The sequence below is a fragment of the Nerophis ophidion genome, linkage group LG11, assembly GCF_033978795.1.
Source record: "Nerophis ophidion isolate RoL-2023_Sa linkage group LG11, RoL_Noph_v1.0, whole genome shotgun sequence".
In the NCBI taxonomy this organism is placed as follows: Eukaryota; Metazoa; Chordata; class Actinopteri; order Syngnathiformes; family Syngnathidae; genus Nerophis; species Nerophis ophidion.
This window is the reverse complement of record NC_084621.1, coordinates 62152063-62169844: the sequence shown is the minus strand read 5'-3', so window position 1 is coordinate 62169844 and position 17782 is coordinate 62152063. Positions and strand designations below refer to the sequence as shown.

At 38.9% G+C, this 17782-nt stretch overlaps 1 protein-coding gene across 6 annotated transcripts in view; it reads right to left on the bottom strand.

The window, feature by feature from the left end:
* Positions 1–285: 285 nt before the first annotated feature.
* snap91a (synaptosome associated protein 91a) overlaps positions 286–17782 on the bottom strand; it is an 85295-nt gene continuing 67798 nt past the window's right edge. For 5 of the 6 annotated variants that reach the window (XM_061916420.1, XM_061916424.1, XM_061916425.1 and 2 more), the window contains 8 exons: positions 17246–17452; positions 15296–15493; positions 15196–15214; positions 10795–10885; positions 10630–10707; positions 10292–10429; positions 4141–4231; positions 286–1969 (listed from right to left, as the gene is read on the bottom strand). In XM_061916420.1, coding sequence (XP_061772404.1) covers positions 4151–4231; positions 10292–10429; positions 10630–10707; positions 10795–10885; positions 15196–15214; positions 15296–15493; positions 17246–17452 — 812 coding nt within the window. In that variant the 3' untranslated portion in view covers positions 286–1969; positions 4141–4150. The remainder of the gene's footprint in view (positions 1970–4140; positions 4232–10291; positions 10430–10629; positions 10708–10794; positions 10886–15195; positions 15215–15295; positions 15494–17245; positions 17453–17782) is intronic. The other variant, XM_061916422.1, reaches the window with a different exon arrangement.

The following is a 17782-nucleotide window of genomic DNA, read 5'->3' as shown; positions in this document are numbered from 1 at the left end:
ATCCACTTTATTTGTATAGCACATTTAAACAACAAACATTTTGCACAAAAATATTAAAAAGGAAATTCAAATACTATTATTAGATCCACAGATAACTGAATAAAAGCAGAATAAATAAATATAAAACCAAAAAAAAAAAAAACAATTTTAATGGGCAAAACCAATTAAAACAATAAAAATGAAATTTTGTGCACAAATCACAATAACTATCATATTATAATAAGTACTATTTAAGAATGTAATCTCAAGAAATGTTAATATGAAAGAAATGACAGTAACACAACGTGCAGTTCAGTCTGTCATTTAATTTATTGCATCTCAAAGGGCTGACATGCACAAGGGGAAGGCCATCAATCACAAAATAAATGACAGCAAAAATAAAATTGTGATAACGCATATGTGAAAATGTTTCGGTCTCTCGTTTGTACAACCTTAGGCTTTAGACGGTCCACTCAGATGCCAACAATATACAGTCCAAATTCATGTAAACACACAATACAGTAGTTCCATGTTATCCAGTAGGGCTTGCTTTCATCGCAGTTTACCTGACACATGTAACGTGATGGGGGGGGGGTTGGGTTGCATGGTTCACTTTAGCCAACAGATGGCAGTAGAGTGTTGAATATCATAAAATGTGTTTTTGTGCCAATTCCAACTTTGACCACAGCATCAGTTGCTATGGAGAGTGGCGTTTTTTTAAAATAATTTTCATCAGACACCCCACTCTTCTTCCTCTCATGGGAGAACCACCCAGTAATAGGGCCACATGAATCCCTTCCCTACTATATGTCGATGGAAACTTTAAATGTTTCAAACCTGTTTACTTTTTTATCTGTCCCAAAGTATATTATTTTAAGGCTACTCATGAATTGATTAACGTGGTCCCCAACTTAAACAAGTTGAAAAACTTATGCGAGTGTTACCATTTAGTGGTCAATTGTACGGAATATGTACTGAAATGTGCAATCTACTAATAAAAGTTTCAATCAATCAACCAATCAATTGAATATTATGATTATCATCATTATTATTAGAAACTAAGTGACATTCCATGTTTGTCAAAGTTCAGGTAGCACAACACAAATTTGAGTTTAAATGGGACAGTTTTTAAAGTGTTGCCATTATATTTAAAATATCCAGTTTTCCCAGTGGGACAACATAAAAACAGAACAAATGACATAACATAGAAAAATAGGCCACAAATAGAACATAACCAACCACATTAATTTCATCTGAAATGTGACGCAGGAGCCCACACACGTTTTTCTTCATAATATACATAAGTTGTTTCCAAATGACGACGGTACTCGGTAGGATACGCACGTGACTTCTTACAATTTCATGTCCTATTCACATTGATATTTCTCTTCACCAGACATACAGTAAAGAATAGAGATGTGATCCTCAAATTCGCCAGAGAAGTCTATGTACATCAAATAGGGCCTTTCTGTAAACAACACACAACATAGTTCTCCAAAATCTACTTATGTAATACTCTCGTCCAATCAGAGTAGGTCGAGGAAGAGCTCATCTTTAAGAAGAGGAAGGTGACAGGCTGGATCGTAGGACACCAAAATACAACCGGCATTCAACACAGGAAAAAAAAATAAACACTTACGCCTTTACTTTCACTCACGTACATTTTCAACGTTTTTTTTTTTCGGCTTTTTTTGTAAAGTTTAGTTTGAGACAAAAGATTAGAACATCTACATGAGCACGCGCTTGTAATTCTTTTCTCATACATATTCATTGACTGTTTATAATTTGCTATGGTTCACTTTCACGGTGTGTGCTACAACATCACTCAGAACGGGGGAAACAGGAAGTGGAGGGGGTCACAGGAAGTGGATGGGTCAGAGGCTCTTACAACGTTGATTAGCTGACAAAAGAGAGAGAATGGAAAGCATCCTCAAATCTTGACAGATGCCAGGTGAACGATAAGAGCATCCAGCTCTGGAGAAGAAAACATCTGCAGTACACACAGAAAAAAAATGTACTTATCTTATTAAAAAATGTTTTCCATCAACCACTTTTGTTGTGCAATATTAATAAGGGCAATAAAACCTCTAACGTCAATCTATACAGGGGTGTCCAAACTTTTTAACTGGGGGGCTGCACTGGGCTAGAAAGATTTGTCTGAAGGCCGAAAGCCAAATGCATGCAATGTAACCATACATGCATGCATACATATAAATATATATATATATATATATATATATATATATATATATATATATATATATATATATATATATATATATATATATATATATATATATATATATATATACACACTGTAAATATATATATATATTTACATCTATAAAAATATATATATATATATATATGTATATATATATATATATATATATATATATATATATACACACTGTAAATATATATATATATTTACATCTATAAAAATATATATATATATATATATATATATATATATATATATATATACACACTGTAAATATATATATATATTTACATCTATAAAAATATATATATATATATATATGTATATATATATATATATATATATATATATATATATATATATATATATAAATATATATATATACATAGGTGTGGGAAAAAATCACAAGACTACTTCATCTCTACAGATCTGTTTCATGAGGGGTTCCCTCAATCATCTCCTGATGATTGAGGGAACCCCTCATGAAACAGATCTGTAGAGATGAAGTAGTCTTGTGATTTTTTCCCACACCTACATAATGCGCTCTACCACGGTATCGAGCACTATTCTCCGGATAATCCAATCAAGACATATATATATATATATATACATAAAAAATATATATAAACATATATATAAATATATATACACACATATATATACACACACTACTACAGTATATATTATATACTACTATATACTGCTACAATATACACACACACACACATATATATATATGAGTGTATATATGTGTGTAAAAGTACAAATATGTATATAAAAGTATGTATATATATTTACATATTTGTGTGTATATATATATATATATATATATATAGATATATGTATGTATATACATGTACATTATTCGTGTGTGTTTACATATAATAATATATTTAATATATGTAATATATTATAATAATATATGGATATTTAATTAGCAATTATTATAAATTAATGTTAAGATTATGTGAAAGTTCAACTCCTATCTTGTTTACTTCTGTGACAACCTCTTTAAAGCTTAGTAATCAATCAGAAATATCAAGCAGCTAAAAGTTGAAGTGTGGAGAGAGTGTTTTGCATTTCTTCCATCATGCCTTGCAATTAATTTAAATAGGTGCCGTTTCAATTTTTTATGATGACGGGACGTCTTTTTTAATAACATCTACAAAGTTCAGTGAGCAGGTTGTGTTATGTTTGAACATGTGTGTTGACTTTTTGTGTCGGCGAATTTTTTTTCCTGCATCATGACTAGGGCAGGTTGTTTGGACTGGGTCATAGAAATAAATGCTGTGCTTGAGATATCAAGAAATGATACGTCATGGTCACTGATCGGAAGTTCTTGCATTGTCCAAATTGCCACCTGCTAGACCCCTGGGTATTTAAACTTAATATGAAAACACCGCACATGCCCAAGTTTCTTAATGATATTGAACTTGTGCTGTCGTCTCGCAGGCCAAGTTAAAGATGCTGGCTGGCGGGCTGCATTTGACCCCACGGGATGTGGTTTGGACACCCCTGCTCTATAATATCAGTAATCTGCAAGATCTCCCACTTCATCTTGCAGTCAGATTTTCGGTGTCATATCAATTGTGGGCCCCTAATGGTTTATATGAAGCCTTCTTTGTTTAAATAAATCATTAAGGGCCCATAATTAACATTCATTATACCCAAAATGAATAGATAGAGACTTCTGATCACAACTCTAGCTGTTTGCAGTGCTGGTGCTAAAATGAGCGGTAATATACAAACATTATTTCAAGACAGTATGCTTTAACTGCTACTAAATGTTGTTAGCAATGTTTGCTTTGACTTGTTTTAGCATGTTGTCAGTATATAACAGTGGCTCAACTGCAGGGGGGAGCCTAAATGATGAAAGTCCCAATAATTGATTCTACTTTTATGAAAAAATAGGCTATAGTGTGAAGGCTGCAACGTACCAGTTGTGGGTTATAAGAAGTCCTTGAGGTCAAGATCTGCCAGAGGGTCTTTTGGCTTTTTTGGACTCTGGCTTTCAAGTCCGGGAGAAATCTGTGAAAAAACAGAAATGCACTTTATGAACACAGTAAGTTTAGAAGTCATATAATTTACCGATTATGGGCCTGATATAAAAATATCCTAAATAAAAAGCATGAAATAGATTGTGCAAACTATAAAATTATTACTTAGTAATTAGTAGACTAGATCAGACTATACTAAATCTGACCAATCCAAGTCTAAGGCTAGAGCTGACTAATTTAAGTCATCATGAACTGATGAAGCCTACTTGGATAAGAGGCGAAACGTCTTCTAAAACAAACCAAAAATTCCAGTTGCGGTCAATTGAATGCCCTGAGATTACAATGACCTGGTTGAATGAGAATATCCATAGACGTAGTACTACATATGTGTTGTGGGTGATCTACAAAGACTGCTTGTGCAATTAACAACTGTAAAAAGGGTGCAGACCACCCGATTTAAATAAAAGATTGTGAGTGTACTACCAGCTGTCACCATGAAGAAAGTCATTTTCTGCACATTCAAGGCATCATTGTCCAACGTGTGGTGTTTTGTTAAGTTGTGGAACATGCAGCACACAGCTATATAATTAACCACCTTTTGGGGCTATGTAGAAATGCTATGTAGAAGCGCTATCTAGACAACATAACCTATTTTTAGCATGTTAAAGGTGTACTCTGGTAAGTTGAGCCAAAACAATAACTGATAGCCAGATGCAAGAAACTGCTTTTTTCAAGAAATCTTGTCATAAAAAAGAACACCATCAAGTACTGCTCCAATCAGACCCATAAGTCATCAAATCAGCTATTATGTGTCATTGCTAAATAGATGATATGTCTAATATTTTAATTTCTGACAGTCTCTATATGTTAACACGCACACGGAGGGAGGATTCTACCTTCATCGTCTGTCATGCAGCCCGATCGCCTCCTTTCTCACACCCATTCATTCGTGCGTAACTGTGCAAGTGTACACCTACTTTCTAAAGGTGCTAAATATAGACGAAAAACAACGACCACAAACTATTTCAGGCTTGATAAATTACATTGTGAGCACTAAATGATTATATTTGCGCTCCTCCCAATATTGTGGCATTCTAATAATTATCATATATTCTGCATATTCATGAAGACAAACGCACTAAAAAGATTGTAATCTCTATTTTGCTGATTTAAGAGCACAACCTTAGAAGATCAGTTTTGCGTGATTGAGTTTGCACATGTTTTAGTACACACAAACCCTTATTGGACAAGGTCATATTTGTATCTGCAGGTTTAAAGGTTGGTACTTCTAAAGCCAACAGCCAATGTGATCACACAATTTGAATTTTAGGTTGTGCAAAAACTATTTAATTTTGTCAAGTAAGACAAAATACAATAGTTCAGTTCAACGAGCTTTGGCTTTATGTGACTTTTTTTACTGTGCGTATGTCCAAAGAGGTGTGAATAACTTGAAAGTACAGTAGGGGTATAATTATTGATCGATACATTGATTTGTATGCCAACATTTCTAGTATATCGTTTTATGCTTGACAAATTCCCCTTCCAAGAGCTAGGTATCAATCCAAAATCGTTTTAAAAAGGGAATCGATCCATTTTATTGATACTAGAAAAAGGAAAACATTGGATTTTATATGAAGTTTAGCACTTGTAATAATAAAGATTTTTAAACCTCAAGTCTATTTTCCCATTTGTGGTATCATCAAAACAGACATGGTCTAAATCAGGGGTTTTATATGAATGGCGCTTGACAGCATTGTGTGCGAAGCTGAAATAATCTACCAATCATGGTGTGGTAAATGGCTCTCGACAATAATGAGGGCGTGCAGTGATGGCACTGCCTTTAGCGTCCTCTACAACCTGTCGTCGCACCAACTATATCTCCTTTCAAATATCCTGGCGGCATGGCGTAGTGGGTAGAGCGGCCGGCCAGAAACCTGAGGGTTGCAGGTTCGCTTCCCACCTATTGACATCCAAAAAAATCGCTGCTTTTGTGTCCTTGGGCAGGACACTTCACCCTTTGTCCCCGGTGCCGCTCACACTGGTGAATGAATGATGAATGAATGATAAGTGGTGGTCGGAGGGGCCGTAGGCGCAAACTGGCAGCCACGCTTCAGTCAATCTACCCCAGGGCAGCTGTGGCTACAGATGTAGCTTACCACCACCAGGTGTGAATGAATGTTGAGTACCACTTCTCTGTGAGCGCTTTGAGTGTTTAGAAAAGTGCGATACAAATCTAAGTTATTATTATTATATCTAAGTTATTATTATCCTTACAAATAGAGTGCCGGCCCTGTTACATGTTGTGTGCGGCCTCTACAGACACACAGGTGATTGCGAGACTTACTTGCTCAACAGCCATACAGGTCACACTGAGGGTGGCCGTATAAACAACTTTAACACTGTTAAAAACATGCGCCACACTGTGAACCCACACCAAACAAGAATGACAAACACATTTCGGGAGAACATCCGCACCGTAACACAACAGAACAATCCTTTGCAGCCCTAACTCTTCTGGGCTACAATATACATCCCCCCAACCCCCCCTCTCCCCCGCACCTAAACTCCACCCTCCCACCCCCCGTATCCCGAATTAGGAGGTCTCAAGGTTGGCAAGTATGCATTGACGTCACTTGAGTGATGCAAGCAGAGAAACGTTTTGCAGCTTTTACACTAGACCCGCACGCGCTCTTCCTCTCTCCCTCCCTCCATCGCTCGCCCACCTGGTCGCTCCTGCCCCCGGCGCCGCTGTAAACAGTCCAGGCTGGGAAGACGAGCGGTCAGGTAGCTCCGGGGCTAATTGTGCTACCGTAGCTGTAAACTCCATGGCGAGCCGCCCCGTAAAACGTCATTATACAACTAGAGATGCTGAAGAGTATGCAAAATACCAGGGAGATGAGAGCGTGAACCGGGTTGCACATTTTAAAACCAGTCTACTGAGGCAACAAGATTTCTTCAAAAAAGCAACCGAAAAGAGCAGTCAAAGCATGGTGAGTGAGATGGTTGCTAGGGCGGGAAAGCCATTCAGAGAAGAGGGATTCATTAAAAAGTGCATGTTGGATTTTTTTTAAGAAATATTTTCTCACAGCCAAACCTCACCCAGTTTCTGCATCCGGTGGCCACCAGGTAAATTGAGTTTGAGACCCCTGGTCTAAATCTACGGTGGTCAAGAAATGTCACAAAGAACGCCTTAAGAAAATATCTGTGATTTGATTGTGTGTCTTTAAGAGGTGGTGCTTTTGTGGTTTCCATTTCCATATCATCAGCTACAGCACGTTCGCAAAATCCACAATAAATACAAGCAACAATGCAATGACAAAGCTGCAACGCAACTTTAAACGGCAGAAGACGCAGCAGACATAACGAAAGTGACAAGTTACCGCGACACACCGACTCTTGGAACACAAGGAGAAGTCATTTGATGAGAAACAAATACATAGAAGAAATGGATGAATGAGACTATGAAAATTAGAAAACGAGGGGGCCAACACCATAAACAGGGATGAGGGAGCATACACGCTTCTGCACACCTGGAAGGCTGTCCGTCATCATTGACTTTATACTGTATGGCCTCAGCAAACTTTATTTAGCGGGTAAATCTACTCCTAAAATGTTGATTATTGTACTTTTATTGAAAATTGCTTGAATTTTTAAAATATGAGCAGAAAGTGTTTTCTCTTGTTAATTCAACATAAAGTGTTGGTTTATTCAAATAAGATGTGAATGCATTGGCCATTTTTTGTTGTTTACTTGCTTGTTGGTATCCATAAATAATTTATACCTAATTCCCCAATAAGAAATAACAGGAATACTTCACCTGCTGCTATTTATTTCACAGTCACGCTGCTTTGATTCGTTTTGCTAAAAAGTTACTGAATCGATTCCTACCCACTGAACTGTTCTGTATCGTATCGTTCTGAACAAATAATATTGTCCCTGAATTGTATCGGCAACCCCAAATATCAAAATAAATGGACTCGCTAAAACGAATCGTTACACCATTACTTGTTATTGAACAGTATAAATGCACAGCTTCACCACACACATGGTCACTTTTTTACCAAAGTGGAAGGTTTTATTGTTTTACATTTTATTTCAAAAATTAAATACAAGTGGTACAGTTTTTACCCTATTTTAACACTTGTATAACTTTAAAAAATATCAAAATATTAATTAATTTCTGTAATTTGTGTTTTATTTTAAATTGAAAAAAATGGTACAAATTAGAAGTTGATCTGAAACCCGTAAGTGATTGTGCTTAACCTTAGAACAAGGGTGTCAAACTCATTTTAGATCGGGGGCCACATGGAGAAAAATCTACTCCCAAGTGGGCCGGACTGGTAAAATCCCTGCACGATAACTTAAAAATAAAGACACCTTCATATTGTTTTCTGTGTTTAAAAATAGAAGAATCACATTCTGAAAATGTACAAATCATAATGTTGTTGTTTTTTTACACTTACATGTTGCGGTTGATAGTATTCTATCTTTATTTGATCGTATTTATATTTTCTGAATGAATGATGTGATAATGTTCATCAGTCAACTCAATGGTGTTCATTTTCAATCAATCAATATAAAAAAAAATATCAAAATCAAATTACAGTATGCCATGTATGTAGTTTGATCATTTTCCTCGATTGATGTACTAACATCATGTGGTTTATTTTGAACATACAAGTATGTACCATCATCTACAGCAAAGGTCGCCAACCTTTACCACTCAAATTGCCATTTTGACCCGTTTCACAAAATAAAGAAAACTATGGGAGCCACAAGACTTTTGAAATGTAAAATGAAATAACACAGCGTACAAAGTTTTTTTTTGCTTTGTGCTATGTATAAACCAGGGGTTTCAGACAAGCGGCCCGCACCTTAATATGAAAATTTAATATTAGTGCGGCTCGCGAGTTTTATTTGAATGCCGCTTGACAACATCACATTTGCCAACCATCTCAATTTTCCGGGAGACTACAGAGTTTCAGAGCAACTATTCTCTCGACTGTCTGCTGGTTTTCACCCAAACAACAACAATAATAATAAAGGCGTGCTATGATGACAATGCTTTTAGCGCCCTCTACAACCGTAACAAACAGCTTACCAGCCCATTCACATGTTGTATGAGGCTTCTGCAGACACACATAAGTGACTGCAAGCATACTTGCTCAACACCCCCGCTATCACCAAACCCCGCCCACCTCAACCAACGCACGGAGAGGGGGGTGTGTGTTGGTAGTGGGGGTGTATAATGTAGTTAGGGATGCATGGAATTCTGGGTATTTGCTCTGTTGTGTTTATGTTGTGTTATAAGTGCGGATGTTCTCCCGAAATGTGTTTGTCATTCTTGTTTGGTGTGGGTTCACAGTGTGGCGCATATTACTAAGAGTGTTAATGTTGTTTGTATCCCAACCCTCAGTGTAACCTGTATGGCTGTTGAACAAGTATGCCTTGCAGTCGCTTGCACGTTGAGTCAGCAGCCGCACACTAGATGTGGCCGGCCGGCACTTATATAGCATAATATTAAAGCGGACGCGACGACATGGTCGAAATGTGTTTGTCATTCTTGTTTGGTGTGGGTTCACAGTGTGGCGCATATTACTAAGAGTGTTAAAGTTGTTTATATCCCAACCCTCAGTGTAACCTGTATGGCTGTTGAACAAGTATGCCTTGCAGTCGCTTGCGCGTTGAGTCAGCAGCCGCACACTAGATGTGGCCGGCCGGCACTTATATAGCATAATATTAAAGCGGACGTGACGACATGGTCGAGGGGACGTTTAAGGTATTGCCATCACGGCACGCCCTCAATATTGTTGTCCGGGTGAAAATCTGAGAACGTTATCCTGGGGCGATTTCTGGGAGAGGCACTGAAATCCGGAAGACCTGCCGGAAAAATGAGGGTGTCGGCAAGTATGCCGCGGGTTGCCGACCCCTAATCTACAGAGATACAAAGAATTGCTGTTGCAACATCCAGTAGACAGGTGTAGAAGAGCTGTTTCTTTCATTCAAAACTTTCAGGTTAATTTGTATACTTAATAAACTCATCCCGCGGGCTGGATAAAACCTGTTCGCGGGTTCCCTTTTGTCTTCTTACCGGCACTCCTGGTGCAGCAGTTACTCCCTGCCCAGGTCCCACCACGCCAGCAAAAGGAGGTCTCATCATGGGCTGAGCCATCATAGGCTGTGCCATCATGGGCTGCATCATAGCAACTCCTGGTCCACCTGCAGCAGGCTGAAGACAGCACGTGTGGTGTGTCAACGAGCTTACTTTCAAACAACCAGATTTACCTAGAATTTTGTGGAATAAAGGTGGATTAACTTAATATTCTATTTCTCACATTAATTTCTCAGACCCTGGATAGAGGTTACCGTAATTTAATGTAATACGTATGCATGTTGACGAGGGATGTCACTCTGAAAATAAAGACTCACCATGCCGAAGCCAGGCTGTGCACCCATAGGTGGTACCATTGCTCCACTAGATGGCGCTGCTCCAGGAGCTACACCAGCCTGGATGTAAGTTTACTATTAGGTTACTGAATGCTTTTTTTCTTTGCTCACAACAGTGTGAGTTGGAGAATGTGTGTTATTTGTCACCATCGGGGGTCCTGGTTTGGCCCAGCTTGTGGGGGCCACGTGGGGTGTCCAGTTGGCTCCTCCGGTCAGCTTCTTCTCACTCTGTGGGTCCCTAAAGAGATTGAATAAATGGGATTATTCTGTTAATGCTTGAAATACAAGTATAATTGTATATTTTGAATTTTTCATCACTATATAATCTTGTTATCCGCTACCTGGTCGCCCTCGGCCATTAGCACAATTTTATGGGACTGTCTGTCAATGTGGCTTGTTGTACGGTAGGCACCTCATACGCATCTGCCAGAGAATAGGAAGACGTAGCAGCTTGGCGATTTTAGCTAGTATTCAGAGCCCTCTAGATTATGTTGTTCAAAAAAGTGGCTGGCGATTAATATATCGACTTTTTTTGGTCATTCACTTTAGGAGACTAACATGAAAGCGTGTATCGCTCTTTTCAATGAGCAGCAGCAGTCACATCGAAGAAACTGGCTACATCTTGCACAAAACATAAAACTGTGCGACAAAAGAAAGTTACGGTAATTTGTATTTCTAAAGATTTTTTTTTTTTTTTGATTGAATGAATTAATGGTTTATTTTGAGCCATGCAACAAAACAGAATAATGACACAAAATACTAAATAAATATATACATACATTACATTTACACCTACATTGGAAACATTACATGTGACTAAACTTTTGTAGATGTCAAGATTGGCTCAAAAAGGAGTGGGAAGAAGTAAACTTATTAGGTCCCACCCCTATACATATACAATATATAATACAATAATATATATAATATAATTCAATTCAGTGATTGCTGCGTAAATGCTATAAGTTATTTATATATAATACATTTTAATTCACACACACTTACATATATACATATGCGCACACACACATATACACTTACACACCCATGTATACACACACATGTATATACAAATTATCCATCCATCCATCCATTTTCTACCGCTTATTCCCTTTCGGGGTCGCGGGGGGCGCTGGCGCCTATCTCAGCTACAATCGGGCGGGAGGCAGGGTACACCCTGGACAAGTCGCCACCTCATCGCAGGGCCAACACAGATAGACAGACAACATTCACACTCACATTCACACATTAGGGCCAATTTAGTGTTGCCAATCAACCTATCCCCAGGTGCATGTCTTTGGAGGTGGGAGGAAGCCGGAGTACCCGGAGGGAACCCACGCATTCACGGGGAGAACATGCAAACTCTACACAGAAAGATCCCGAGCCTGGATTTGAACCCAGGACTGCAGGAACTTCGTATTGTGAGGCAGACGCACTAACCCCTCTGCCACCCTGAAGCCCCTATACAAATCATATATATATATATATATATATAAATAAATGATAAATAATATATATATACATATACATACATACAATGCATACATATACACACATAAGCACATACATACACACATGCATATACCCAAAAAACACACACATCCATCATATACACACACACACATGCATATACCCAAAAAACACACACATCCATCACACACACACCTATATAAATACTATATATATATAATAATATATATAATATGCACTTTTGTCTATACATTATTAACAATTTTTAGTGCCTATGGGAACAAGCTTTCATTTTGACTGTGATATTAGTGGTTATTAGTGGATCTTTGGCTGTGGAGCTGCTGCCCCTTAGCAACAGGACCTGAGGACCACTCTTGCTATGTGTCCTATGCTGTGCATTAAAAGAGACATGTTTTTGCTAATTTTTTGTCTCCCACAGCCGCCATAAAAAGTGTACATGCGTCAATTCTGCCAAATAGATAAGGATGTCTTCTAAAGGGATGGGTACCAAATCAAGTATCAAATGTCTTCAATGCTAACAAATACAGATTCACGTAAAATTAAATGGTGCCATATGTCCATGCCATAGTTGCATGTGACGTCACATCCAGTTGCAGACTCGGCACCGACTCAAGCACTTGGTAGGGAAACAGGCAAATTCTTAGCGGAATGCCTTTAGCTAAGGTTTTAATTTTCCAAGGTAACAAAGCAAACTTGTCTGACAGAAAACGCTCCAGCATAAAGTAAAGCTTCCCTTTTCAAAATGAACTAGCTCGATACTGTGGATTTTACAATGTTCGTGCAACCGATTAGCAAAAGCAATTTTACATGGCCATTTTAACACCTCCAAATTTGGTAATGAAAACTACAACTAAGATGCACATTGCAATCAAACAGCAAGTGTGTCGTAGCTACAATGTTTACAGCATACATACAGTGTAGGATTTAACAAAAACATCTTAATGGCCAAGGCTATTTCCTAATATAGTGTAGCCCCGTGTTTCCTAACCTTAAGGCCAGGGCTCATGATGTGCCGCGAGTGCCCACTAGGGGGCCCCCCAAAACGTTTTCAGATGTGGTCTGTAGGGGCCGCAGCAATACTCAGTTGCAATACACTTTTCCACCACTTATGGCAGTAATGACAATATCAGACAAACATAAGAAGTCCAGAGCTAAAATCATAGAAAAGTTTCTTAAGCGCAAAAATTATGACTAAATTGGTAATAAAAATACTCCTACTACTAATAATAATGAATTAGATTTATACAGCGCTTTTCGATTGACGAGACTCAAAGCGCTCACAGAGAATTGGTGAAGATTTATTTTCATTAGCACTTACATTTGTTGATGGTTTATTTAAGAAACATATTCATTATTCATACTTAATAATAATTTAGCTAGAATGTATTTAATTTAGCACCGTGTAATTGTATTTGAACATATTTTTAATGAGGTTTTGAAATTTTTTGAGAGCCTTTTTTTGGAGTATATTTGATTAGTATTTATTTTTGTAATCAACACATGATTTCAAATCATTTGACAAGTTTCATGCTGCTAAACTGTAAGAAGGGTTGATATAATTATTGAATATGATCAATCAAGAGTAAGACCACTGCCACCGTGTTAATATTTGAGTGTGCCTTGAGCCCCTTTATAGTGGAAACATTGGGCCTCGAGGTCAAAAAGGTTAAGAACACCTGGGGTAGCCTATACACTACAGCCATCTAATGTCTTGTAATCATAACTGCATGCAAAATCTACCACAGGTACATAACAATTGCAAATGATAGGATGGGTTAGGAAGGGGTAGAATAGACTTTATTCATCCCACAGTGACTCAGAAGTGTAAGAAAACAAGGAGAAAGAAGTTGTCATTATCAGTTCACTGTTAAATGTTAAATTAAAGATTTTTTAAATTACAAAACAATAAACATTTATTAACAAATAATTTATTGACACATAAAAATACACTAAAATTGGTACCGTTATGTACCAGTATCAATTCACAGGTACGAGCATCGGTGCCATATCGGTTGAAATTCCCATCCCTAGTCGTCTAGTCCAGTGGTTCTCAAATGGGGGTACGCGTACCCCTGGGTGTACTTGAAGGTATGCCAAGGGGTACGTGAGATTTTTCCAAAAATATTCTAAAAAATAGCAACAGTTCAAAAATCGTTTATTAATATATTTATTGAATAATACTTCAACAAAATATGAATGTAATTTCATAAACTGTGAAAAGAAATGCGGCATAGCTCGGTTGGTAGAGTGGCCGTGCCAGCAACTTGAGGGTTGCAGGTTCGATTCCCACTTCCGCCATCCTAGTCACTGCCGTTGTGTCCTTGGGCAAGGCACTTTACCCACCTGCTCCCAGTGCCACCCACACTGGTTTAAATGTAACTTCGATATTGGGTTTCACTATGTAAAGCGCTTTGAGTCACTAGAGAAAAGCGCTATATAAATATAATTCACTTCACTTCACAAATGCAACAATGCAATATTCAGTGTTGACAGCTAGATTTTTTGTGGACAAGTTCCATAAATATTGATGTTGAAGATTTCTTTTTTTGTGAATAAATGTTTAGAATTAAGTTCATGAATCCAGATGGATCTCTATTACAATCCCCAAAGAGGGCACTTTAAGTTGATGATTACTTCTATGTGTAGAAATCTTTATTTATAATTGAATCATTTGCTTATTTTTTAACAAGTTTTTAGTTATTTTTATATCTTTTTTTTCCCAAATAGTTTAAGAAAGACCACTACAAATGAGCAATATTTTGCACTGTTATACAATTTAATAAACCAGAAAAATACAACCATAGCGTTGTATTTTACTTCTTAAACTCTTTTTTTCAACCAAAAATGCTTTGCTCTGATTAGGGGGTACTTGAATTAAAAAAATGTTCACAGGGGGTACATCACTGAAAAAAGGTTGAGAGCCACTCGTCTAGTCCCACGCAAATGTAGCAGATTCAGGTTAGATGTCGAATATTAAGTTCACTACACACATTACACACAACGCAACACACCACCACAAATATTTCAGTTATTGTAATAATACACATTAAGTATACTCACTTTCTCTTCACACCCAGGTCTGAGGGAAGAAATAACAACAAAATGATCGTAAGGATGTGTGCAAACCCACATTGATGACCCACGTGCATCGTGCACATACCTCCAATCAGGTTGGCCAGTGATGAATCCAGGTCCCCTGCAATGGTTTTGGTCGGGGGAGGGGTCGCAGGCGGGGCAACCATAATGTTTTCCATTGTGACGGGGGTTCCCATGCTCCCTGCTGCACTTCCTGTCGTGCTTCCCCCGGTGCTCTGCGGCGTTACGGCGGGCATCAGCAAATCGCCTAATCCATCAAACACTTGAGGAAAGGGTGGGAAAGGCAGAACATTAGAGAACCGACACAGATTACAAGGGTGCTAATCCCACGCAGGCAGTGGGCAGATGTGAGGGCACAAATCCAGCAGGAAGGGCAGTAAAAATGTGCAGGCGCAATGAGTAGGAACATTCAAAGGGATAGCAACCAGTTTAACATGGAAACTCCAAGCAATCTTATGCTGCAACCACTGCAATTGCACACAATTGGCTATAGCTGCGGCACAAGCCGATTTTGTAAAATGCTAACGTAACTCAACGACAACATCATTTTGTCAATACTGATAATTTAGAAGGGGAAAAAAAGCCAGGTACAAAATGCAGTAAAATGTACTGTATAAAGCTCTACACATCCATCCATCCATCATCTTCCGCTTATCCGAGGTCGGGTCGCGGGGGCAACAGCCTAAGCAGGGAAACCCAGACTTCCCTCTCCCCAGCCACTTCGTCTAGCTCTTCCCGGGGGATCCCGAGGCGTTCCCAGGCCAGCCGGGAGACATGGTCTTCCCAACGTGTCCTGGGTCTTCCCCGTGGTTGGACGTGCCCTAAACACCTCCCTAGGGAGGCGTTCGGGTGGCATCCTGACCAGATGCCCGAACCACCTCATCTGGCTCCTCTCGATGTGGAGGAGCAGCGGCTTTACTTTGAGTTCCTCGCGGATGACAGAGCTTCTCACCCTATCTCTAAGGGAGAGCCCCGCCACACGGCGGAGGAAACTCATTTCGGCCGCTTGTACCCGTGATCTTATCCTTTCGGTCATGACCCAAAGCTCATGACCATAGGTGAGGATGGGAACGTAGATCAACCGGTAAATTGAGAGCTTTGCCTTCCGGCTCAGCTCCTTCTTCACCACAACGGACCGGTACAACGTCCGCATTACTGAAGACGCCGCACCGATCCGCCTGTCGATCTCACGATCCACTCTTCCCTCACTCGTGAACAAGACTCCCACTCTACACATTTATTTTAAAATACAGAGAACAATATTTAATTGTCACTTCAAATATTATAAACTCATCTGTTCAACATGTTTTATTACTAAGATACAAACTTAAGTGAGATTAATTTATTTTATAATTAATTGCACTTGTGGGCGGATTGTTTTTGGAAAAGAAGCAATAGGTGTACTTGGATGGATAAAAGTCAATACTAAAGAAGTCCGAATAAATAAAAAAAAATCCAAGTTTAAGCGAAATATATTGTCTCATGCGGCAGACAACCAGGGATTAAGGATCCATTTCAAACATGCAAATTATTCTTAAACTAGAGACCCACTTGTCAAAGGTGCACATGCTGCAATGCACTGTGGAGATGAACTCACCAATGACACATTGGAAGAAGCAAGCAAGAGGAAGCCAGCAGATAAGAAGAGGTGTAGATAAATGTGGTGCGGGAGGGTGAATGAAGCAGAGAGAGGTGGTGTGTGGAAGAAGAAAGCACAGCATTTGTGAATTGTGTGACATGATAGAGAGGAACAAATCAGAGAAATCACTGAGTGAGGAAGCAGTGGTGAGAAATTAGGCAGTCAGCAAAAGCCAGCGATGTAAGAGTGTATCATTCATGCGCAAGTCAAGCTCCCAGTGGGAATTAAAGCAGCTTTCAAAAACAGGGCTGAGGCAAATAGCGTCATTTTAACAGCACATAAGCAAAATATATGTGTGATATTCTCAGAAATGTATGTCTTTTGTGTTTTTTATTCAACACAAATGTGTGCAAGTCATGGCATATTTGTACTTACTTGAAGCATCAAAGCCACCAGAGGGCGCCGGTGTGGTGCTAGCGGGTTCAGGTACAGCTGCTGTAGCTGGTACCATTGGTACAGCTGGCACTGCAGCAGGCATGGGCGGCGTGGGAGAGGGAAGTGATCCCAGAGCTTCAAAGCCCGACTCAAGAAGATCATTCTGCACTGGAGCCAAGGCTGGGGCCGGGGTCGGGGACATTAGATCTGATGTGCAAGAGACAGGAATGTGACTATCCGGAGGAATTTTTACAGGAAATGTTAGGGGGAAAAAAATTAAATTTTATTGTATGTGAAATGGCCCTGCGATGAGGTGGCGACTTGTCCAGGGTGTACCCCGCCTTTCGCCCGATTGTAGCTGAGATAGGCGCCAGCGCCCTCCGCGACCCCGAAAGGGAATAAGCGGTAGAAAATGGATGGATGGATGGATGTATGTGAAATGGTGATTAATAGGGCTGCGAATCTTTGGGTGTCCCACAATTCGATTCAATATCGATTTCTTGGGGTCGCGATTCGTTTATAAAGCGATTTTTTTCA